At 37.6% G+C, this 26227-nt stretch overlaps 1 protein-coding gene across 4 annotated transcripts in view; it reads right to left on the bottom strand.

Annotated features, from left to right (window-relative positions):
* Window positions 1-11057: 11057 nt before the first annotated feature.
* LOC135214848 (uncharacterized) overlaps window positions 11058-26227 on the bottom strand; it is a 75953-nt gene continuing 60783 nt past the window's right edge. The window contains exons 1-4 of one of the 4 annotated variants that reach the window (XM_064249262.1): window positions 22014-22172; window positions 14685-14991; window positions 14028-14246; window positions 11058-12354 (exon numbers count right to left, since the gene is read on the bottom strand). In XM_064249262.1, the coding sequence (XP_064105332.1) occupies window positions 11626-12354; window positions 14028-14246; window positions 14685-14963 (1227 nt within the window). In that variant the 5' untranslated portion in view covers window positions 14964-14991; window positions 22014-22172 and the 3' untranslated portion in view covers window positions 11058-11625. Of the gene's footprint in view, window positions 12355-14027; window positions 14247-14684; window positions 14992-21955; window positions 22173-26227 lie in introns of those variants that run through there. The other 3 variants (XM_064249264.1, XM_064249263.1, XM_064249265.1) reach the window with 3 other exon arrangements.

Genomic DNA, 26227 nt, shown 5'->3' with positions numbered 1-26227 from the left:
ATTTTTATTGAACTTTACAGGATAACTAATTAAAAGATACAATTCTAAACGAATTAGCCGAAACATCAAGAGAAATATATATATATATATATATATATATATATATATATATATATATATATATATATATATATATATATATATATATATATATATATATATATATATATATATATATATATATATATATATATATATATATATATATATATATATAAATTAACTACTCAACCATAAACATTTTCAAAAACTATAGGTAAGTTTTAAGATTTTAAATGTATATCATATGGATACAAAGAGAAGATGAACTGAAATTTAATTATATTATATTTTGTCCTACATAAAAGTGAAAAAAAATATAAAGGAGTACAATTTTATTAGAACATAACTCGCGTTCGTAAGCTGAAATGCAATATGAAAACAAAGTAGAACACACTAACATCCCTATTCCTATTTAAGGCGAAAATGACACTAGCCATGAATTAGCGCGACTCGACGCGACGCGTTTGGTGTGAACACAACTTAGTAAGACGTTGCGTATATGTTTAATATAATATGCAGGCAGCTTTCTGAACGTCGGAAATATTTGAGACTCCCTGTAAAAATGGGATGTAAATATGCAATTCACAATTATCTTATTTGAGAACATAGAAATAATAAGAATTGTTTTGAATGAATGCGGTTCAGCGACCATTAATCGCCTGGAATCTAAATTCAGTCCCAATTCAGTAACAGAACAAAAGTAAACACACCTTTCATTAACCACAAAGTCATTTTTCAGGGAATCCATGCTATGTGACTGTAAATTCTTTGTACAATTTTGTGACGGACGGTCAATTTGAATCACAGTAGTTTTAAAGAATGTTGTATTCCAATAAAATATGCAGCACTCCTACAGTACTGTGTAACCACACTATATCATCAAATTGTTTTAAATCTGAAAATTTCATAGAGATAAAAATTTGAATTTCATTTTCAAGTGTTCAGTCATTGACTAATTAATTATGTAGTATAATACCGGGTGTTTCGAAATTAGAGCACCCCCCCCCAACTCCACAGAACAAATGGAAAGTTATGAAGTTTTCTGCTATAGGCTATCTCCAAGTACATTATCTTAAATTTCTATTAAGTAATTTTTCATTTTACATTTCTTTTATTTTCAGACTGAGTGACGGAGTTAGATACAGCCATGGCTAACGACTTGGAGGAAATCAGATGGATTGACAGAATCCGGGCTATAACTTTCAGAGAGGCCAGGAATGCTGGCACATCCTTCATTTCACGTTCCTGGATAGCTAAATTCATTAAAAGAGATGAATCTTTTGTTAAAAGAAACTGGAACAAAAATCCAAATGACTGTCATCGCGAAAAGAGTGAGAATCTTGTAAGGGCTGAAGTCCTTTCTCAGGAGTCAAAAGACATCATAGCTGAGGCATTGGGTAGATCAAGAAAGTCTTTATGTAAATTGGCGCTTGAACTAGAAACAAAAAGGGGAAAGAAGAGAAGTTATGGTGCTGTATATCATGAGTTGAAAAAATCTGGTATCAAGCCATTTCATGTTATCAGCAAGCCCAACATCACTGAGCAACAGAGAGAAAACCGTGCATGGTTTTATGGTTCATTTCTTAAAGATTGGGATGAAGCTGACTTTCTCCATGTTGCCGCATCAGATGAATTCTTCATTTACACAGTCAGTAAGCCAAATCATAAAAATGACATCATTTGGGCTGCAAGGTTGGATGATATCAGCGATGACGTGAATGTTTGGGAATTTTTCTCCATTTCACAGCCAAACAGTTAATGTGGATCATCAAAGAAAAAGGACAGTCATGGAATGGCGAATACTTCAGAGAAACTGTGCTTACTGGTGGAGTATTTCCTTTCCTCAAAGATTCTGAAAATGTGTTATCTATTGAAGAAATTTCATTTTTGCGTTATAAGTCACCATGTTTCAAGGCTCTTCAGACACAGGAGCTGCTTCGAAACAGTGGTATCGATTTCTTCTCGTCAAGTGAATTTCCAGGTAGCTCCCCTGACCTTAATGTGTGTGAAAACATTGGTAGTATCTTAAAGGATTGTGTTGAAGCGCGCACGGTGAACTATGATGGTATACCAAGCCTCGACGACCTGCGAAGAGAGGTGACCGAAGTGCTCAGGAAATGGAGTTTGAGTCTCAGCTTTTTTGCGATTCACTGAAATCATACCCCTCAAGAATGCAGGCTGTAGTACAGGCAGATGGAGGCCACACAAAATATCAAATACTCAAAGAGAAACTTGAATAAATACCTGTTCTGAATTACTATTGTTTTTGTCAATCTCAATTTTAGTTTATGCTGTAGAGGGGGGGGGCGGTCTTTAATTTCGAAACACCCTTTATATATGTTCATACAACCGAGTAACCTACCTACCTATATTGGATATAATTTCTATCGCTATGGTATGCATCCACCAACAATTCCAGTACCTGTTATTTAGTATAACACTGAACTGTCTTCTCTACCAAAGAGAGAGAAACGACAGTTACATTTGCTTTGAACTTGAGCGCACTTTTTTTTTTTACCTGGTGCAGTAGTTTTCATCAATTGAGACACAATAATCCATATTTAAGATATTTAATTATCTAATAAATTTTGTCTTGAGACCACTAAACTAAACAAAAACAAGAAAATCCTGGCACACTTCATAATCATACAAACTTGCATTTTTCACAATGCAGAAGTTTGTAGAAATAGTTATGTAGGGAATATATTAGCTAGGAAAATCTACTTGTAGAGTTATGGTAGATGAAGGCGAAGGAGAGGTAGAGAGAGAGGTAGAAACTGAAAGCAAAATAGGATGTTTGAAAAGTGAGACCCATAAAACCAGCGCCCTCGACACAACAAAATGTGATGAGGCAAGTTGTAAGTGTTGAACCTTGACCCATTAATTGAGTGGTTACAATGGATCACGGCACCCACTAGGATTCGCCCAAGGGTGAGACGGGAAACAGTAGGCGTACATGTTCAACCAATTAAGAAGAAATATGGTGTTCTCCAGTTGAAAAGAAGGAGTCTGATTTATCCTTATTTTCGATTACTTATTGAAAACAAACTAATGATGACATATGACAGGGAAAAAGTTTTAATCCGTCCTGGGTCCTGAATCAAATATTGGTGCAAATACAACAGAAGCTCAACTTCTCACTGCATAAAGAAAACATAATTTCAGGTCTATTTTAAATGTATTATAATGTAAACAGATATTACTATAGTAAATTGACATCACCGGTGCATCTGATGTCTAGGCCAGTCCCTTACGACGCTCCTGATTGGCTGTTGATAAGCCAATCACGGGGCTGGAAACTCTCAGTCTCTCTCAAGAGTTCACATAGGCAGGATGTATCTTCTACCTCTCATGAGGGATACGTCTTTCAAAAGCATCCCTCAGGAGAAGTGGAACATACATCCTGCTTATGTGAACGCTCCAGCCCTGTCATTGGCTTATCAACAGCTAATCAGGAGCGTCATAAGGGACTGGCCTAAACATCAAATGCACGGCTGATGTGAATCTACTATAGATTGAATGTGCACTACTAATTTTACTTCAACATAAATGTCATAGATGACATGATAATGGATTGGCGATCTGGGAAGATAGAATACTTAGTCAGCATAATTATGATTGCCACTTGATCTTTACGAGTTTTGCAGAGATGCAGGTATATATAATATTAGAAGTTTCATTGTCTATGAAACGTGAGCTCCAAAGATATATTTTTGAAACTCTGGACATTACCTTTGTACATAGCAAATTAATTAAAAGCGAGAATTCTAGCATTGAAAATCCTTTGTTGAAAACACTGAGTATCGCAATTGTTTAGCGTACTACCTACTAGCGATAAAAACTGTACGCCCATAGGAGATTGTGGAAGTAATTGATCACTTGTTTACTGCACCTATTCGTAGGATATGATGATCATGATCTTCGCACATAGGGATTTGAACGATTTATATCAATTTCGTTATACTTAAGGTACATTTTATTCCAATATATATATATATATATATATAATATATGTATGTATGTATGTATAGTATATATATATATATATATATATATATTATATATATATACATACATGCATATACATATAAACGTATATAAACATATATATATATATATATATATATATATATTATAATATATATCTACGCATATATATATACATATATATATATATATATAGTATATATATATAATATACATATATATATATAATGTATATATACACATATATACATGTATTATATACATATATATGCATATATACAAATACATATCACATATATATACATTATATTTACATGTATTTCTATACATGCACTGTATATAGATATACATACATATACCTATATAACCTATATAATAAAATATATATATATATATATATATATATATATATATATATAGATTATATATATATATTTCTTATAATGTAGTTTGGAATGCAATTATAATTGTGGTAATATGATTAATTCACCTCAGAACCTGTGTATCATGTTATGAAGTGTATGTTTTTAGTGTTCAGATTCCCATATTTAAAGATAACATGTGCTGAGTAATCCCACTTTTCATTTTGAAGTACCGTAAGACAGAGAGAGTGAAAGCTCATAAGCCTTTTGAAGAGGGTTGTTGTCACACTTTGAGAATGTCTTAGCTAAGCTGATTTCTTTATCGGCACGAACACATGCGTAAGACCTCCCAGGCCGCACTGTTATCAACCCCTTGAAAATAGATGAGTTAAGCTAATTTTTTATCATCCCGGTCAGCCGGTAACGGAACAAGGGAGCCTTATTCATAGACATATGTGAACGCAGTCAAAGAGGCTCCGTACTAGATATCCCTATAGAGATAATGTAATATGTTTTCGTCTCGGATGTGTACACTGAAATACACCCATTCCCGATACGCATAGTTACGCACATAAAACATTTCATTCGCTTTTGAGATGTAGCGGCGTGCGTTAGAGAGTTTAACATTGCTCTCTCTCTCTCTCTCAAAATCTCTCTCTCTCTCGCTCGCTCGGTTGCGAGGCTGTTTCAGTAACTTAACGTAGCTCACGTTAATTTTGTATTTGAGAAGGTCACTCAGTAACTGTCTTAATGTATGTGTTGTGTGTGGAATCTGAACATAGTGTTATTTCTATTAGTTTTGTGAAGGCGCCCACGAAAGTGTAAAATTGTAACAGGCCATTTGATTGGAGTTGCAACTGTGAATAAGGTATTTTTACAAATGTTTTGAAGTGCACTTCGAGGTTTTATCAGTTTTAAACACCTTTATCTTTTGCTTTGTTCTTTTGCCATATCCAATTTTATATGCTTAATGTTTGTACTGTCAATGCTTTAATTGTTTTCATATTGTGCATTATGTTTTTGCATTGTCTTTATTTTGTTTAATTAGTTTGAATAATATTCTATTGTGTAATTGTTGAAATTTAACATTTGCAAGTTAATTTGTAACTAATTGAATTTCATTTCAAAGTTAATTATTGCTTTATAATTTAATTTAATTAATTTTCTTGATAAACTTTGATTTAATTTTGCTTCATAACCAATTCAAGAATTAAATAAACTTTTGTTTTCAAGTAATAACAATTTCCCTGAGATTGTGAATTCCACTTATAAATTTTGAATTTAGAAATAAATTTTTGTATTTAAAATTTTTGGAAGAGTTTCATTGACTTCCACCAGTATATAGCAATTAAGTATTATATTTTATTTTTGTTTAGGTAGAAATATAGAGTGATAATTGTGACGTTTCCCACAAATAAAACAGAATCAGGGAAATACTTAGATTTGAATTTGCAGGAGTGATGCCCTTTAATTAAGATTACCTCACACCTATTTTAATGAACTTAGACTGATTGTTTTCTTGACTGTTCAGTTAAGAAAAAGGGATCACTCTTGCCTTTAGAATATTCAGTCGTTTAGTATTTGTGATGAAGGGTCAGGTGTCTGTCTGTAGTGAGGTAAGTAATAACCAGGTACTTGAACAAACTGTGCCCTAAGTACAAAGGGTGTCCCAGATCCAGGAATAAAAGGGTCTCTTGTTCTAGCAAGTACAAATGGTAAGTGTAGTAACCAGATACTTGGCAATTTAGGTTAACAAATATTAATGGTGTCCAGACACAGACTACTTCGTGCACCAAGTATTAATGGTATCCAGACCCAGATACTCTAGGCCACTTCGTAACAATATATATATATATATATATATAATATATATATATATATATATAAATATCATATACTTATATACGTATATATATACATATGAGAAGTATTATTTTTTCCTTCCTTATTTGTCCCAGATATATTTACAGATAAGTTTGTAATAAGCATAACAGCATTTATGTATCAGTATATAACTCATGTTGTCATATAGGAAATAATTTTATAATATATTAACAGATTTATGTACATTAATCATATCACCGCCATATTCTGATATGAGTCTTGTCTTTTATAATATTGTATTTGAATGAGAAATTGTTTAAAAGTAAAAAAAATATAGCAATTTGTGTATGATAAATTTACATGAATGCGCCATGAAGAAAATTGCTGCTGAAAATGCAGATGTGGAATCCGCATCGGTATACAAACTTGGATAGCTGCCCCCGTAGACTTGTTTTTATCTGCATAGCAGATGAAAATTCCGCACTTCGGCAACACTCGAATGTAAAGTATGAGTATCTACAATAACGCTGTACGTTCGTATGACTTGCATCGCTGTCGAATTTTCTTGCGTATTGATGTCCGTATCAACTAACTGAAGAATTGATAGCCGCAAAGTGACAAAGCTTGTGGTCTAGTATAACTTGCCGTTTTGCTAATAAAATTCGTGTTGAATGGACGATCCCTTTGCGTTTCTTGAAGATTTTGTAAGAATTGACTTTGGTCTGAATCTTGGATAAAATACGATAAAAATAAAACGCTCAAAAGAAAAATATAGCCACCATAAATAGAACGAAAAACTGTACCGAGAACAGACTCGGAGTCAGAGGGGTTTTTCTTCTTTTCTTTGACGTCACATTCAGAATTGATATTCAACTTTCAAGAAGAGCCAGTAGGATAATTAAAAGCAATTAAATTAACACAGTGAAAAAGGTGAGAGGAGTAAATGACTAAAAGACATATAATGTGAATTTCTCATACCTAAAAATGATAAAGACAGGCCGTTCTGATATCTTGGAGAGACGGCGTTTAGGAAGGAGCGTTTTGATATCAGCAACAGATTAAAGTATTAAATGTTTTCGAATAACTATGAATACTATGAATGAATTACTTTCCTTCATATTATGTTCCATTTCACATCACATTTATCTTGTCCAGTAACCTATGCTTTTCAACATCCATTTTAAATTGGATCTAGGCAACGTCAGACCGAAATCTTTTACACAAAAATGTGACAGATATTAAAAGCAAATGCCTTCCCATGGAGATGTCTTTTTCACGAAAAAAAAAAAACAACGGCCAGAAGAGATTTTATAGTCAGAAGTGACCAACACCCTCATCCACGACCATGAAGAGACGATCGCGTCACGATTCAGAGACCTTTGTTTAATCTCGACACCTGAACCATGACCTTTTGCCATTTAGAGGCTCGGTTTGGTCTATCTTGACCTCTGATGCATGAAAATTTTTTAAGTTTTTGCAGTTTTCAAATCATGTACTCTATCCCAAATAGCAGCTGATTACGTTTTGTGTGTTATGAGTCTGGATCGATCTGAATCGATGATTTTGTTTTGGTTATGGTTTCAGTGGCTGCGTCGTTTAAAGAAAATGGTAAGTGGAGTCTATCTAAAGAAAACGTGGATGACGGTGTTTATTTGGGTAATTCTGTTATTGTACTGTGCACGCTATAAATGACGCAAGGTATATAGTTATCTACGCCATTTGTTACTATGGAGGCTTATTATCTATGGGTTTACCCGTGTATTTTTAAACTTTATTTTCAAAGTTTATGGTATTTGCAATAAAAACAGAATTTTTGGTAGACCTGACAATGAGACTTGTCTGGGTCAGAAAGTTAATCTTTCCTCTATGGAAAAATACTTAGCCACAATCTCCACCAATCTTCTCTCAGACTCTTAACTGCCACACGTGTTTCTCTGGGTATTTTCCAAAAGCTCATATCAGAAACTTCTTGTACATTTCTCTATAAAGGCTGGGGTTGCATTATCATAAACCGAGACCATTGGATCTTGTCTTTATTCTGTGAATCCAACTTGTTTTTTCCTGCAAATAACTTACTTTTTACCACTCTCGTTTTTACGATCTACTTACCGATGTGTCAGTTATTAATAAAGATAAATGTAGATAGCCGGCTTCACAATTACATTATTAACTCGGGAATTTATTACTTTTGTTTCCTACATTAAGCTGACATCTGGGTACGTAATTTTTAAGTGTTGAGAAAATTTTTTAAAACAGTTTCGATAATGTTCATAGTTTTCAGCGTAGAAAATGGCAGGTCTAAGGCGAAAAAAGAATTATGCTAACCTTAATGTCTCAATAATTTTATGAATTAGTGCCGTCTCTCCTAATCCCAATTTTACGTCAGTTTGTGACGTAAAAGTGGAGTAGTAAGCTGTCATTGACAACGGAGCTTCTGTGTATTCATGTATTGTAGGTCGTGAGCATATAAATTTCCCAGCTGGCAATTACCTAAGGAAAGTTATTCTTGTGTTCATCACCAACTTTCGAACTAATGGCGTCTTGTCGACAATATTGTACGGAATATAAAATTTAGGCCAAAGTTCAAGCGCTTGACTATAAAGTCATTCAGCACTGAACGAGAAATTAAGAGTGAAAAGTTTTTAAAGACGTGACAGGAGGAGAACCTCGCAGCAGCACTATGAAACAATAGTTAGGAGAGGGTGGAAAGTAAGATGAAAGAAAGAGGATGTGAAGGGAGGTACTTCCAGCAAGGGGAATGAAAGGGATTGTAGCTAGGGCCCGAAGGGATACTGCGAAGTAATGCCTACAGTACATCACATGAGTTGCTCTGTTTGTTTGTATGGTGTTTTTACGTTGTATGGAACCAGTGGTTATTCAGCAACGGGACCAACGGCTTTACGTGACTTCCGAACCACATCGAGAGATTTCTATCACCAGAAATACACATCTCTGACCCCTCAATGGAATGCCCGAGAATCGAACTCGCACGGCTTTACGTGACTTCCGAACCACGTCGAGAGATTTCTATCACCAGAAATACACATCTCTGACCCCCTCAATGGAATGCCCGAGAATCGAACTCGTAGCCACCAAGGTGGCAGGCAAAGACCATACCAACCACGCCACTGAGGCGCTTCATTGCCCGTAGGTATGTTCAGCAAGCAGAGGTCTTAGGGTCTTTCTTTTTCTGACGGTGGCGATGGGTTTACGTCATCATGTCCGATCTCATCAACTTCATATTTTCAGCTTGCTTTCTCATTTTAATTCAGCCCCTCAAGCTATACTCATCAAGAGGAAAACACCAGGGAACTTACTTTGGCATTGGAGGAAAAACAAGCAAGAACAAGGCATGATCCGACCTCCAGCTTACTCGGAGCCCATGCTAAAATCTAAGGTCCACTAGCACGTTGTTTCACGAACGAAAATAAAAATAAACACACTATATTTTATTAGAAATAATTGTTCTGTGCCTGCTGTTTAAGATGCACATTACTTATTCTTATTACATTTTCATTCTAATAATAAATCATAAATATCCTATCCTACAATACCTGTATCTTTAACTGAACGCGATACACCCTTTTCAGACCTTTTTAGGCTTTTCCATAGGGCTTTCCTACACCTCCTATAAGCAACAACAAAGTAGTTTGTAGGCTTACTCCCTGAGTAAGTGAAAAATGATCGATTTTAGAACTAGAGTAAAACAGAATGTTTCCTGTAATCAAGCTCACCCACCATAAACAGCAAATATAGGAAACAACAATGTACGTCGACATATTTGTTTTAATTTTATAGTACCTCTGCTCTTTCTACAAATACAGCAGAATGGAATCTATTCGTAAAATAAAATAAATTGCAACTAAGAAAGTGGAAAAAAGACTCCAGTTAGTAGAGATGAGGGACAACTTTCCTGTTCTAGTAATTTCTATTTCTTTTAGATCTTCAAATGAGTAACTCTTAACTCAAAGTATTACAGCTTAACATAGAAATTCATTTGTGTTTTAGTCATAATCAGTCGCAAATAGATATTTAGTCGTTCAAATATCTATGAGCTAGTTTTGACAGGAGAATATCTATTAAGGTCATGCTCTGCTACTGCTGCTGCAGCTGCTACTACTACTGCTACTACTAATACTTCTGCTATTACTACTATCAGTGCTACTTCTACTTCTGCTATTACTACTACCAATACTGCTTCTGTTATTACTACTACCAGTACTACTACTACTACTTCTGCTATTACTACTACCACTACTACTACTACTTCTGCTATTACTACTACTTCTGCTATTACTACTACCACTACTACTACTACTACTTCTGCTATTACTACTACTTCTACTATTACTACTACCACTACTACTACTACTTCTGCTATTACTACTACCACTACTAACTTCTGCTGTTAATACTACCAGTGCTACTATTACTACTACCAGTGCTACTACTACTACTTCTGCTATTACTACTACACTACTACTACTACTACTTCTGCTATTACTACTACCACTACTACTACTACTTCTGCTATTACTACTACCACTACTACTGCTACTTCTGCTATTACTACTACTTCTGCTATTACTACTATTTCATTTCATTTATTTTCTATTGATAAAGGTTACATTTCACTTTCATAAACAGTAATGAAACAGCGTTTGATAACAGGAATAAAGAGAGGAAAACTCTATCACTTACACGACTGAATTGGTAGATCTCCAATCTATACAGAACTTATAAAACGGGAGAATTATTTCTTGATCATTGATTGTTGGGTGAAATAGAATCAAAAAGCTTGAGTTGTCTTTTGGAAGCGTCGTGGGATAATATACACACGTGTTTTTAAAGGTTAATTTAATTACGAATTTCTTTTTTACAAAAATAATGTATTGGATCAACTGCGTAATGTACATAAAGGATGGATTAAAGAGATTTTTGGGGGATTTATCCTTCAGAGGGACTCCAATCTTTTGCACAATTCTACAAATGTACATAATACGATTGATTAGGAATTGTATAAAACATTTCAAATATTGAGAAATTCTGAAATAAATTAAGAACATTTCTAATCTAGCGTTCACAAAATACTTTGTGGCGGGAAAACAAAGCAAAAGGTCATCGAACGGTTTCCAGAATGGGAGGTTATAGTACTTATCTTTTATTTATATCTGAGTTTTGCTCGTCCTGAGATCGACGCAGCAACTACCTTGATCACCCATGCGCCCCCATAGCAAGCCAGCCCATGCACTCTCCATCCCTGACGCAAAGACGTACGTACAAACATACACAAGACAATGATCACGCCGAAGCAAGCACACTGAATTTCGCGTTGAAGAGAGACGAAATAATACATAGTCGCAAACCAGATGTACAGGATTACATAGAAGAGGGAAGGACGCTCAACCACTCAAACGGCTTTGGGGTCGCTGGAGTTATAGCTGAAGACCTTGCGCGTCTCGTAGCTCTTGGTAAAGGTGCTCTTTTTGGTGCCGTCGGGTAGGGTCTCCTCGTTGGACCCCTGGGCGTGGCTCTCGTGCTCCTGACGGGACTTGTTTCCTACGACGGATCCGTCGGCGCCTTTCAGGGCCGTGCTCTCGTTCAGCACTCTGTTGGTTCGGGTGACTCCCGGGGCGGGGTTGTCTGTCCAGCGCTGCTCCTTCTTCTCGGTCACGTCTCTGTCCGATACGGCGACCGTTCTGTTGGTCGGAATGCCAGCCGGGGGCGTGGGCTGGCTGGTGGTGACGACCATGTTGGTGGAGATGGACGGCGGGGAAGTGGGTGCGCTGAGACCCTCCGGCTGGAGAGTGTGACGACGCATCATGTCCTCCATCTCCTTCTGCGACTTCTCAACCATCTGGTTGAAGGACTTCCAGTGGTCGCCCGCGTGGCGCGATTCCGGGTGCAGGGGAACAACGTTTCCGGAGGAGTTTCCGTGGGACGTGCCGATGGGGATGTTACCTCCTCCTCCTCGCGTGTTGTAGACTGTTTCTTCCCCGTGCAGTGGGCTGTGCTTCAGATACCTCTTGTCATCGCCGTCCTGCCTGGGAGTGAATCGGGTGAAGACCGTGGCGCCGTTCTTGTGCGAAGACGCCCCCGCTGATGGGACGGTCCGACGACCTTGCCCATCCTTGATTGCCTGTCAATTAATGCTCAACTCATAAAGAATAAGCTCTAATGGTTAAAACTGGGCGTTAGACCATAACTGACTTTATAAATTATATATATAATTAAACAAAACAAAATAAAAACAGTGAAACGAACACAAGGATTAGTAGCTACAATTACTGCATTAACTAATCAAATGTAAGTGCAAATTACTTCTACAGAACAAAACCAGAGGGAAGAAAAAGAAATTGGTCTATTAGATTTATGACGGGGTGAATTTTCGTCAAATAGTCATTACACAGCATATGAACATCCTATTGAATACATTTACAGATAAATAAAGTTATGACGTCTTCATTATTTTTCGTGAAGAGTAAGTAAAATATAAAAAAATACACTGTCCTGAGTTTAAAAGTACAATCTGAAACTTATTGTAAGAGCATTTCAAGATAAGATCTTGATTTCTGTTGGTCATTGCAAGCTGATATCATGAGTTTTTGAGTTCTAGCTGCTGTATAAGTTTGACATACTAACCTCACTGATGTCTGAACGTCTTCGTGAATTGTTTTAGTGTCCAAACATTTAAATATTTTGGAACTGTCACGGGTCCTGTGAGTCATTAGGAAATATATTTTGTATTTCCTTGTCAGTTTGCGTTGAACTTCATTTTATGATGAAAGTACTCGGTAGATTAATTTAGTTACTCCTAAAATTCCCTTTTATCACAAACCGTTCCTGTCATGCGTACCCAAATGAGTGGTGCCACTTGGAAGAGTTATCGATAACTATATTCTTGGTCTGTCTGGGTTGTTATCTGTTAACAGCATTAAACAACGAGTACTGTGTAGATCTTAACGAACATTTTGCCGGAGGTGGGAATCATGAATGGCAATGGGAATTTTGGTGGAAATGGGAATGTAACTTGTGGAAAGGGGACTTTTTTTTTGGGGGGGGGAGGTAGGTGGTGTCAATTACTCATCCCTAGCCGGGGTTTGTGGTATCCGATTTGTAGATCAATCTACATAGGAGTAGTTACTGGCCTATAGTACAGATTTCTGTATCTCACCCTATATAACTTTTTTTTTATTTATAGAGTCGGAACTTTGTATATTGGCATTCACTATACTCTGTTTTTTTTCCATCTGTCCATCCACCTGTGGTGTTTTCGCATGGTAACACTGCGTCCCGGGCTTTAATTAGTTACGCTATGTGTAAGTTTTAGGCAAATAAAAGGATATCTGGGTTTACATTTGTAACTGAAGTGTTTTAATAATTTACTGTATGCGAATTACACCGTTAATATTCGAAATGGGATATTATCTAAAGCCCGGGACGCAGTGTTACCATGCGCAAACACCACAGGCGGATGGACAGATGGAAAAAAACAGAGTATAGACTACCAGTGGGTATGCAGTGAATCACTGGTACGCGTTCAAGAAACTGCATCTTCATGGAAGAAGCCAAACTGCTAAGATATTGTTCAAGAAATCGGTACTGCATATCAATAACCATTTGCAACTTTCCATGAGACTTGCAGCGTGTCCCCTTGGGGTTAGCAATCTATATCTAAAGAACTCGACTTGTTTCCCAACATAACTGAGAAGTCATCGAATTACATCCTTCCGGTCACCAACCACTGTGCGATAAGTCTATAACCTGTCCCTGTACTTCCCAATCCCATTTTATCAGTCTGTCGTTGCTTACCAGCTTTGGAGCGTTGATTGTTAGGACGCCATCGCGAGAGAGAGCCGAAGAGATGGCGTTGAGGTTAACTCCCGGGGGCAAGATGAAACGTCTTGTGAACTTCTGCGTGGAAATTGCATTTCCCTCCTTCTTCTCGATCTTCCCTTCAATCACGACGGTGTCATCGACTGTTTTGACGTTGATGTCCTCCGGTTTGAAGTCCTTGACATCAACCATCATCTGGAAAGGAAGGGAATTGTATGTTCACATTGACACAAGCATGACAGACCAAAATTGATAATTCCCTGGTTCGATTTTCTGTCGAGTTTCTCAGTGAATATCGACGTCACCTGTCATAACAACAGATTACAACCATCCTTGTTCAGCTGGGCATTCGTTCCCAAAACCCGTCCCACACCCACAAGTTAGAGTACAGTTACATTTCAGCATAGTATACTTAGTTCACGAATATTTCAATCCATTGCTATTTACTTTTTAGAAGAGACTGATTGTACACGACGTCTGAACATATACCAAAACAACTGCTTTTGCTACCGAGTTGAATCCCACTATTTAAGGTCACAATTTGCTCATTTTATTAACATGCCTGATTAATTATCCTCATTTGTGTCAATATCACAGTATCATCTGCCACCGTTTACAACGTCACCTCCTCACCTTGTATTTATCGTCGTCTTCCGTGCAGGAGACAGCTTGGGAGTCGTCGGAAGAGACGTTGGAAGACCTGATCTGCCTGTAAACCGTCTTGGTTTCGGAAGTTGGCCCTGTGGTCGTGGTCGTGGTGGTAGTTGTGGTGCCCCTGGGTTTCTCCCACCGGTCCACGACATTCTTCATGGCATGGTCCCACTCCTCCAGGGAGTCCCTGAAGAAGGGGTCGTCCCCGAAGGCACCTCGCTTCTCGATGGTTACCGTTTTGGTTGTCTTTGTTCCCACCATTTTGAAGAGGTCGTCGAAATGTTGTTATCTGTAAATGAAGCGAAGGATCAGCAATGATTTCTTAACATTTGATTAATCCGGCAGACTTACGTAGACTACCTGTTTTTTTTTTTAATTCAAATTGTATTTATTTAACTGCAAGTTTAAATCACGAAGGTTGGTAATAAGTATCATTTAATGGAAGAACAACGAGAAAAGATAGGAAACTAAACAACATGAGTAATACTAATAAAAGCTATCTTCTCTCCAAGTGGAGAGAGAGAGAGACTCGAATAAAACTTGTTTTGTTAGATTCCAGAGATGACAGACAGCGAGAGAGAGAAAGAGAGAGAGAGAGAGAGAGAGGTATAAAAACGCCTAGTTTACAAGCGGGGCGTTAGAAGTCACGCTCAGCTTATTTGGCAATGATGGCGCATTTAGGAATTAAGGCCGATACCATGTGAGTCTATATAAGCCAGAGAGAGAGAGAGAGAGAGAGAGAGAGAGAGAGAGAGAGAGAGAGAGAGAGAGAGCTGGCACTGCTCCAGCCACAAGGGCGGAACCCGATGTTCAAGGCGATAACTGAGGCAAATGGAGTGAAAGGAAACGGATATTTTAGATACGACTCGACTGGCGCTTGTTTGAGTGAACGGGCAATGGATGACGGTGGTCACACCTCTGGATTATAAAGTTCAGGTTTAAATGTCGCACGAACGAGGACAATCACTTCGGCTTTGCTTCGCCCACCCCCCCTCCACGCCCCCCTTTTTTGTCTTATTTTTATAAAATTCTGCCTGAGGCAACGATCATGGAATTGGATATATAAGAGGATAATGAAGAAGAAGAAAGGTTGGGTGTGTGTTAGTCAGTCCACAGGTACAACAGCAGACGTCGTTAATGATATTAGAAAGGCACATTGGATTCCCAAAATCACTCTTTCTCCTTCTTCTTCTTTTCAGCTTAATCCCAATGGGTCCAAGCTTCTTCTCCTCCTCTTCAGCTTAATCCTTAAGTGGAGTCAGCCTTTAAGACGTCTTCTTCTCCTTCTTCTTCTCAGCTTAATCCTTAAGTGGAGTCAGCCTTTAAGACGTCTTCTTCTCCTTCTTCTTCTCAGCTTAATCTTAATGGAGTCGCCTTTAAGACGCTAACGGGGGTCCTTTGCTTCTTCTTCTCGCTTAATCCCTTAAAGTGGAGGGGTCAGCCTTTAAGACGTCTTCTCCTCCTTTTTCTTCTCAGCTTAATCTTAAGTGGCAGTCAGCCTTTTAAGAAAACGTCCTTTCTTTCTCCTTCTTCTTCTCAGCTTAATCCCTAAGTGGGGTCAGCCTTTAAGACTTCTTCTTCTTGAGCTTAATCCCTCAGACTAAAAAATGAACTCTTAACTTTCCCAAGGTCTGTAAAAAGCGAAGTTATTCTGTCACGTAGAAGTCGAAAGGTGCACCTGAGTGTTTCCGGAAGCAGGCAATTGGCAGGTAGAGTTGATTCACGGAGAAATATGAGGAGGAGCCAGAGCAGGTTGAAGGGGGCTTTGCAGGTGAGAAGAGCCTTTGCCAACTTACCTCAAACTCCTCAAGAAGTGTCTGTCTGTCTGTCTGTCTGTATGTCTGCGTGTATTATAAGCCAGCTGGGTGAAAAAATCAGGAACCTGGGTGAGGAGCTGCATATTATTATATATTATAAAATCTGTATTATAAGACTCACGTGTGTGTGTGTGTGTGTGTGTGTGTGTGTGTGTGTGTGTGTGTGGAATTGTAAAATAAAAAGTTATTCGTTTGAAGTGAAAATAAATCTGGCAGATTTTTGCCAATGTTAATTCAGATGTCCCTGTATAGGCTTATTTACGAATTGTGCGAAATTCAAAAGATTTGATATTTGATGCCGATTTTTTGTTTATGAGAGAGAGAGAGAGAGAGAGAGAGAGAGAGAGAGAGAGAAGGTAAAATGTACTATGTAGATAAATAAACATACAAGCTGGAGGTCGGGAGGCAAAATAAGTGTGGTGATTCAAAAGTCTCTGAAAAAAATGACGAAATAGCAAATGCAAATTTAAGTAAACAGGGTTATAGACTCAGGGAGATGACAACTGCCATAAGCAATGTAAGAACACGCTATTGACTCGCAATAGCTAAAGAACAGAGTAGAAAAACAGGTGAACGTGAGGAAATGCAATGAGTGAAGTGGGGAAATGCAAGTAAGTTTAATAAAAATTTAGCTTCAATGTCTGAAGATTTCATCTATGCAGACAGAATGTGGCGAGGGTCCTTTGGCTGTAAAGGAAAGGGCTGAAAAAAGGCGTCGCTTAGACTTGGAATACAGAGGAGTGACCGAGTGATTTTTTAAAATTCCCTTCGACATTTCTTATTGGTCTTTCAAGTAGCTTTGTACTCAAGAAGATTTAACAACTGAGCCAGTAAATTCATGCTGCTGTTTGTCGCATTCTGTAGCTTCTGTTTACTCACAGCTTGAGATTTCATTTATGAACTTCATGAAGTATCCTTATTTTAACGAGGGGATAACAACTCTTCAGAATGACGTACGACAAGCTAGAGAGAACAACTTCCATCTCATGAATTTAAGGCTCCGGTGGAAACGTTATAATATGTGGTTCGATACATTCGTTCAATATTGTGTTTAAAGTTTAGACAATGAACCTTTATGGTGCCAATTGCGTTCTTCCAGCCGGTAAAGGTGATGGTATATCATTTATGCATTTTGAAATGAGCAGATAAGGGAAAAGAAAATATGAAGTAGTCAGTCATGGAGAACCAGAAGGGGAACTGTTGTTCATTCTTTCCCCAATGCTTGTCATGAGATGCCAATAAGAGTTGTTTTTCTCCTTCCATTGCCTTTGAGATGCTAATAAAGGACTGTTTTTTTCTTCTTCCATTGCCCAAGGAATGTCTTGAGAGTTGTTTTTCTCCTTCCATTGCCTATAAGATGCAAATAAAGTTTTTTTGTCTACTTCCATTGCCTATAAGATGCAATTAAAGTTTTTTTGTCTCCTTCCATTGCCTATAAGATACTACCTCAGCTATTTTGTGGATAAGTGCCGATTACTCATTTTTCCTATCATGTTCACTCATATATCTAGATTGTGTATGTTACTGTGTATTTTGTATATTCATTGTATATGGCCCTGAACCGAAATAAAGGATATTATTGTTATTATATTAATTTAAGTTTTTTTGTTTTCTCTACTTCCATTGCCTATAAGATGCAAATAAAGTTTTTTTGTCTAATTCCATTGTCCAAAGGATACCAATAATGAGTTGTTTTTCTCCTTCCATTGCCCATGAGATGCTAATGGAAAAGTGTTTTTTTTTTTTTCTATCTTCTACTGCCTATAAGCTGCCGATAGATGGAGGCACTTCAGAGAAGGTCGCCAGCTCTTCCCATGACGCCTACGGGTCCTTGGAAATGGCTCTATGCGCATAACTAATATTTGTGGTGATGGACGGTAAGAACCGACTGCGTTGGCGGCAACCGGGATTGTGGGCGTGTAGCCAGTGGTATGTGGGCGTAGATGATGTTCGGGTCTGAAGTTGGACCACAGAGAGAGAGAGAGAGAGAGAGAGAGAGAGAGAGAGAGATGCTCATCATCTTGACCTCTTAGCAACTCTTAGTTGCTCTCTCTCTCTCTCTCTCTCCCTCGAGGTCAAGAGTAGGAATGATTCTCTCTCTCTCTCTCTCTCTCTCTCTCTCTCTCTCTCTCTCTCTCTCGAGGTCAAGACTGAGATGGTCTCTCTCTTTCTTGAGGTCAAGACGGAAAGGGGTTTCTCTCTATCTCTCTCTCACCGTTGCCAGGATCTTCCCCTACTTGGAATCGGAACCCTTGTGGAGCCCTCTCCCCCACCCCCAACCCCCCCCTCCCTGTACCAATCAACATCTTTCTCGCTGTTGCTTCTTTTCTGTCTTGTCCTCTCTGACCAGCCAGCGTTAGTGGAGCCTCCACTGCCTCTTAGCTTTCATTATTTGTTTAACATCATTGCTGCATTCCTTCTCATATTAGCTTTTTTTATCATGCCATTGCGTCTGTCAGAAATCAGTTAGACGTGCTTAGATAGGTAACTGTTTGTCTGTCTGTTTGTTCCCCCCGCCCCCGCCCTCTCCTTCCCCCTCTCTTCTCTCTCTCTCGTCTCTCTCTCACATACATACACACACACCACACACATATATATAGATACATACATTTTTTTTTTGTTACAGGAAGGGAGCACAAACTTTTGTCAGGTAACGTCTGAGTCTTGGTAATCAGATTATTATTATTATTATTATTATTATTATTATGATTATTATTATTATTATTATTATTATTATTGTCTGCGCCTCTAATTGCTAAGCCATCCTCATAGATATAGTAATTTTCTGAAAAGTAAAAATTTCTTGTAAAATGATTATGCTGCTTTATAATTATGATCGCAATGATGTCTATGATAATTATATTAGTGGCCATAACGTCCTGATATCTCCTGGATAACATACTGCACCAGTTCTAGTGTTTTGATTAGGTACTCTTAAAATATTACTTCGCCTCCCAGAATACCGGCTCCTGTCACAAGCTTAATATACTAGACATCGTCATTGCAAGGGAATACAATATGATTTAATTAATGCTGACAGACATCCAAAAAATTAGTTTGAAAATTAAAATCTGATATCGGAGTCATTTGGAAGACCATCAGAAAGGTAAATAGCGCGTCTGACTTTTTGATAAGATGTTTCATTGCATGGAAAGCTCACTGTTTATTTTCTTTGACATTTATGCATATTGTTGAAGGAAGCTCATTAAAAGTATATTCTTTGACATTTGTGAATATTGTTAAAGGAAGCTCACTAAACTTACTTTCTTTGACATTGTTAAAGGAATGACGTAGTAAAGTCTGCAAAAATCACGACTGGTCATTTTCCCAGAAAATTCTCTTATAAACCGTACTCCAAATTTTTTTTTAAGGCGCTAGAGGTGTCGTAGGTACGAAGAGAAGTGACGACAATTCTCTAAAAGTAAACAAGAATTTCATGCAGCTGTATAGCCGAAGGTTCTGGAGCTTTCACCTGCGCTCCAGATCTGGGATTTTACCTTCGGCTTCGATTTTATCATTAAGTAAAATTGTCGAAGGTAAGACACTAATTTGCTATCTCTTTCTCTCTATTATATATATATATTATATAATATATATATATATATATATATATATATATATATATATACGTGTACTATACTATGTACATTATGTCCAGTACAAAAGGCCCATTAAAACACACTGGTTTAAAGCTAATTGGACTATATTTCGGTGGACTAACTTCCACCCCTATCACTACGTGATAAGGGTGGAAGTTAGTCCACTGGAATACAGTCCTTAGCTTTAAACCAGTGTCTTAATGGGCCTTTTGTACTTGAGATGTATCCTGTTTGAACAGAAGAATCTATTTACATGTATATTATATATATATATATATACATATATATATATATATATATATATATATATATATATATATATATGTATATATATATATATATATATATATATATATATATATATATATATATATATATATATATATATATATATATCGTGCATGCAGTTATTGGTGAAGGACCATAATCGATCCCGGTCCCATAAAGAAAAGATTCGGCATATAACATTCCCTCCTAAATAGTGATTAATCTCCTTTATCATCGACGTGAAAGCAGCGAGTTAATAGGTGAATACTTCGCGAAACGCAGAGAAAGGCCGAAAATTCCACAAAACGAAGTGAATAAGGTTAAAATCTGAAGAAAAAAAAAGTCGGTTCACTGGGTGGAAGTGACATCCAGCCCTCGGAGAGAGTCTGGAGATCACTTACCCAAGTAATATCTATAGAAAAGAAAAAAAAAGAAACCCGATGCGATATGAAGGCGGATTTGCGTTACATTATAACACGAGAAGTCCCACAAGGTGTAAGAACAATACTGCAAGTTTGTATGCATATATATATATATATATATATATATATATATATATATATATATATATATATATATATATATATATATATATATATATATATGCCTTGTAAGTAGTATATTTGAATCTATTTACAAGAGCATGCATCCATGTATGAGTGTTTTTCTGCTTTTCCATCGATATTCTAAGCCCAAAAGAATGACTTTGCGATAAAAATGGATTCATATTAGCCTTTTAAGTTTGCAAAATCATCCTGCCGTGAATGACGCACCTAACGTGTACCTACGCCTTCTATTTACCTAAAGTAGATTTCCCGACTTGATTAGGATATGTAATATCAGGTACCTATAGCCGGAAAATCTAATAGGTATAAGGTCCTGGGTGACATTTCGATGAAGGAGCGCTTCAAAAGAACAAAAAACAAAATGTCCTAAGCTGCCTTAATTTTATCTCGTTCGGATTCCACGTCTGACTGAGAGCCACTTGATCAGGACGCGTCAGATTCGGCTAAACAGAAACTGTCTATCAGTGTTGATAATCGAGTTAGTTTGGCGTTTCATAGAGCTATGCTGCATTATTATTGTTATGATTCATTTGACAGGATTTTGATGGAGGTGATATGCAGTATGTATGTATGTAGGTATATATAATATATATTTATATGTATATATATTATAGATATCCTTATAATTTGTGTACATTTATATATGTATAAGAATATATATTTATATGTATGTATATTATAAATATCCTTATAATATATATACATTTATATATGCATATATGTACTGCAGGTACATTTATGTATGCACATTAATATATATATATATATATATATATATATATATATATATATATATATATATATATATATATATATATATGTATATATATATGAGTTTGTGTGTGAATGTGTAAGACTACGCAATCGTAGCGCAAATTAGTCAGAAAACCGAGCCACAATTCCCGAAGGAGATAACTGCCACGGCAGTTGCAATGAGCCCGATTCCGTAGTTATAAAACACGCAACAGAAATCCTGTAACCATTAGTCAAGACGCAGCACTCACACTTAGAAGAGGCACTTGATTAAGAAGCACTTCGAATCACCTTCAGTCGCGGACTCACCGGAACACGAATGCTTCTACAATTTTTTTTTTTTAAATGTCCTGCGTGATGTGCGTGATGGTGGCGCCCTCTTGCCCTATATCTCTCTCCCTCTCTCTTTCTCCCTCTCTCGCCTCACTCACCGACGGTTGACAACTGACGAAGGTTAAAGGGTGGAGATGCCCTTTATATAAGCGTTGCCTCCTCGCCCCGCCCCCCTCCTGCCGCCAACCGGGCATGGCGAAGCGCCCACGACTTATACCTGGAATTTGCTGTTGTATTTCTTCCGCGGCGCTTTTGCCTTTGTGCTGATTCGCGGCGAACGAACGAACGAACGCTTAGGAGAAAAGATGCATTGCAAAGACGTCGTTGGTTGGTAACTATGGCAACTGTACGATCAGCTGGCAAAAAAAAAAAAAAAAAAATAAATAAATAAATAAACGCTCCTGGATTTTTGCGTTGGAGTTTTCTTGCAGTTTTCTTTAAGCAAGGAAGTTGGGATACATTAGAACGGTGGAATGAATAGCTTACCATGCATATTTTACTGTCTTGATTTCCTTCATTAAAAAAAAGGATAATCTTGGTTCGTCTGCGCGTGCGCGCGACCGTTCTCCTCCCTCGATCATGACGTCGGTCTACGTCATACGCTATTGGGGTGGCTGACTCATTTCTGCCCACGCTCAAACGCAAACACACACACACACACGCGCACACACATACTCGCGCATGTGCACTCTTACACTACACCTCCCCCCGGCGTTTTCAAATCGCCGATTTGCGTCGGTAAATGATCGTCGTTTGTTTCAAATGATCCCCGCAGTGTTTTAACTGGGCAAAGAGCCTGGGGTCATGTGAAACGAAGGATTCGTCACCGAGGATTCCTGTGGCACAAGGACAAGAGCGACAGCCGTACAAGGGATGCCACACTGGCTCTACTCCCTGACATGCCCAAAAATAGGTAATAAAATTCACAGGCCCCAGGTGATGTGGGAAGCTCTCGCGCGGTCCGAAGGAACTATCAGAGGCGCCATAACGGACGCCCGAATGGTCCTTGCAGCACTGCGCCATAAGGGCCAATTACAAATGCTCCCGCCGGATGAAGTAGATCGTTATTGAACGAGGAGCGTGCGATCGTGTGGGCACCAGTAATGAAGCGACGTAACATCGAGCCAATTCCAGATGTTTATTCTCATAAAATCACCCCCTTCCATTTTCGCGAGAGGCTGAGGTGAGGGGTACGATCACAAATAGGAGCGAGAGTATTTCTGTGCCGCTTATTACAAAAGCTAATATTGCTCTCTCTCTCTCTCTCTCTCTCTCTCTCTCTCTCTCTCTTCCGGTAATACCACTGCAATCAAGATGTTGCCAATTTCAGCAGCAACGCACATATATGACTCTTCACCTCGTCATTTGCTTCTGAGTCCACAGTATATTTAGGACGGTTAGCAAAAGCCGTGGCATGGATGCCATCATATTTTGATTCCCTTAAGACGAGTATATAACAATTCACACTTTAGGGTAAATAAGGGACTGCTTAAATATCTAAAGCCTTGAATTTAACTGCTGCTACAGAATGCGCATCTGTACAAACAAGGCTTGACAAATTATCATATTTGATTCCCTTAAGACGAGTATATAACAATGCACACTTTAGGGTAAATAAGGGATTACTTAATATCTGAAGCCTTGAATTTGACTGCTTTTACATAATGCGCATCTGTATAAACACGGCTTGCCAAATGATCAAAAGCATACAAAACCTTTGGCCACCTAATTATTTCTAAATAGGGAATTTTGTTATGAACCAAGGAATGGATAAGGAAATGAATTTTCGTCTTAACTGTAAGTTAATTGACAACCTTTCAATTTTTTGCTGAATTAATATCATGTCTGAAGTCTTGAATGTGACTGCTGCCACATAATGCGCAAGCGCACAAACACGGCTTGACAAATTGAATCAAAAGCATACAAAACCTTTGTCCACTTAATTATCTCTAAAAGGAAATCTTATTATGCAGCGAGGAATGGATAAGGACATGAATTTTTGCCTTAACTGTAAGTTAATCGACAATATTTAAGGTTTTTGCTAGCTTGATTCTCCTCTCCCAAGATCTTAATTTGGATAAAGAAATGTCCTCCTGATTTGGTCAGGAAGCAGGCGTTTTAGTATCGTTGATGAAGAGAATTTGGTTCGACAGAATGTTTATGAAAAGAACAAGTGTGTCAGTGTTTGCGTTGCTCAGGTGTAATCTCGCTTGCTTTACGGCACGGAGGGATGGCCTATACTGTAAGTATCAGTTCGGGAAACAAAACAGCTTTACTACAGTGTCACGAACTGAAACTATCACAGCGAGATATTATAATCAAAACAGTTTCACCAGACCACTGAGCTGATTATGAGCTATTATAGGGGTGGCCAGAAAGTTTTGATTTTACTAAACGCTCATGTCCTGAATCGGAAAAAGTCCGTGATTAGAACCGACAGTTGACACTTTGCTAGGGGACTACCAAGTTTCAGAAGATGAAGGTATAATGATAAGGCTTTCATTGTTAGAAAGCCAATTATATTAAATGCAACTATGTTTTCTGAAGGTTTTTAAAAATATGTTAGTGTTTCGTGCAATGCCCCAAGGGTGGTTCGTAAAACTTTTTCAGTGCCCGTACCCTTGATACCTCAGAAAATTTTCTCCAACTCCTATCCAATCTAAATGCAATACTTTCTCATGGTAAATATACGGTACCATTGCACTGGCTGTTATATCTCATACCCCCAGTTTTAAGGTTTCTTACACCTTGAGGTCACAGGTACCCCAGGTTAAGAACCGCTTCTCTACAAGGATCGTGAGAATTTCTGGGCTTCCTCAGAATGTATTTAGAGTTTACAAGAAGAAACAAAATTATAAACAACGGAAAACTGAGCGATCCATTGGACATCTGGGGTGATGCAGGGTGAGATTCTATCACTGTTGTTGTTTAGTTAAAATAGAAATTTTCTTGTGTAGTAAATCTTGACATTAAATAAATGACTGTTGTTATTTAGCTTTAAACAAAATAGAAATTTTGCTTGGTGTAGTGACATTAAATATGACCTTTTCTTGTGTATTAAATCTTGATATATATATATATAATCGGCAACACCCTTGAAACAAGGCAACTTTACGCGGCCTACTTTCCTCATCGTCAGGAATGAAATTGATTCAAAATTTCCCAAAGACAAAATCATTGTACAAGATTCCCACTTGATCTTCTGATTAATTGGTCTTTCTGGTTTGTTGACGTTTTTATGCTGCTCATTTGGTGCTCACTGAGCTGATAAGAGGTTGTTTCTTGCAGCGGGTCACGGAGGTCAGATATTTGGCATCCTATCAATTAAGGGAAGAAGCCTTAACGAATCTAGAGAGTCTGCAATACCTTGACTAAAAACATTAAATATTTGTCTCCAAATGATAAGTGCTCACTGCAGTATCCAGCGGAAAATGGCATTAATGCTTTCGTATTCTAAATCACATTCCTCAAATTCATTCTTTGGTCGATATCTGAAGGATGATCTGAAGGATGTGAGGCTATTGCGTTGCTCCTATAAGTAACTTTAAACGGCTATATTGTGCTTCCCGATGTATCTATTCATATTTTATGTTGTCTCTCTAACATATGCCAAACTCCAATAATTGCAACTCATTCACCGGATTCGCCCCTTTCCTTTGTTTTCCCAGTTATGTTCTTACAAAGGGATTTAGGGTTGGTATTATTGAAAAACAATCTTAATGTTCATGACAAAAACAAAGTTATCATTTATATGTGTTGTAACGTAAACTTAACTTAGCCTACGCTCAAATGATTCCGGAACAGTAGGCATTTCTTCGAGGAATGACATTATGAAACTCAAGAGCTAAGAGTAAACAATTACATAGACATAATGGGAACTCTAGTTTCTCAGGAACACGAACGAGGCACAGAAACTTTAGAATGGCAATCTTTCTCAAAAACTTGATAAATTTTCTCTGTTTAGAATACGTTTTCACTACAGTGAGATTTTGCTCTATGGATCAGTTACGCCTTTTTCCTGAAAGGCAGACTGTGTCGTTTTGTAACGCCAGTTCTACAAGGTGAACCAAGTATTCATCTGTACCAGAAGTCCCTCCACCGATAGACGGATACATTGACATTGCACTGGAGCCTTAAAATGTGAGACTATCTCTGGTACAGAGTTAGGAACATCTAAGGTGGAAAAACAG

The sequence above is a fragment of the Macrobrachium nipponense genome, chromosome 46, assembly GCF_015104395.2.
Source record: "Macrobrachium nipponense isolate FS-2020 chromosome 46, ASM1510439v2, whole genome shotgun sequence".
Classification (NCBI taxonomy): Eukaryota; Metazoa; Arthropoda; class Malacostraca; order Decapoda; family Palaemonidae; genus Macrobrachium; species Macrobrachium nipponense.
The sequence above is the reverse complement of the archived record's forward strand: the minus strand, read 5'-3'. Positions and strand labels throughout refer to the sequence as shown.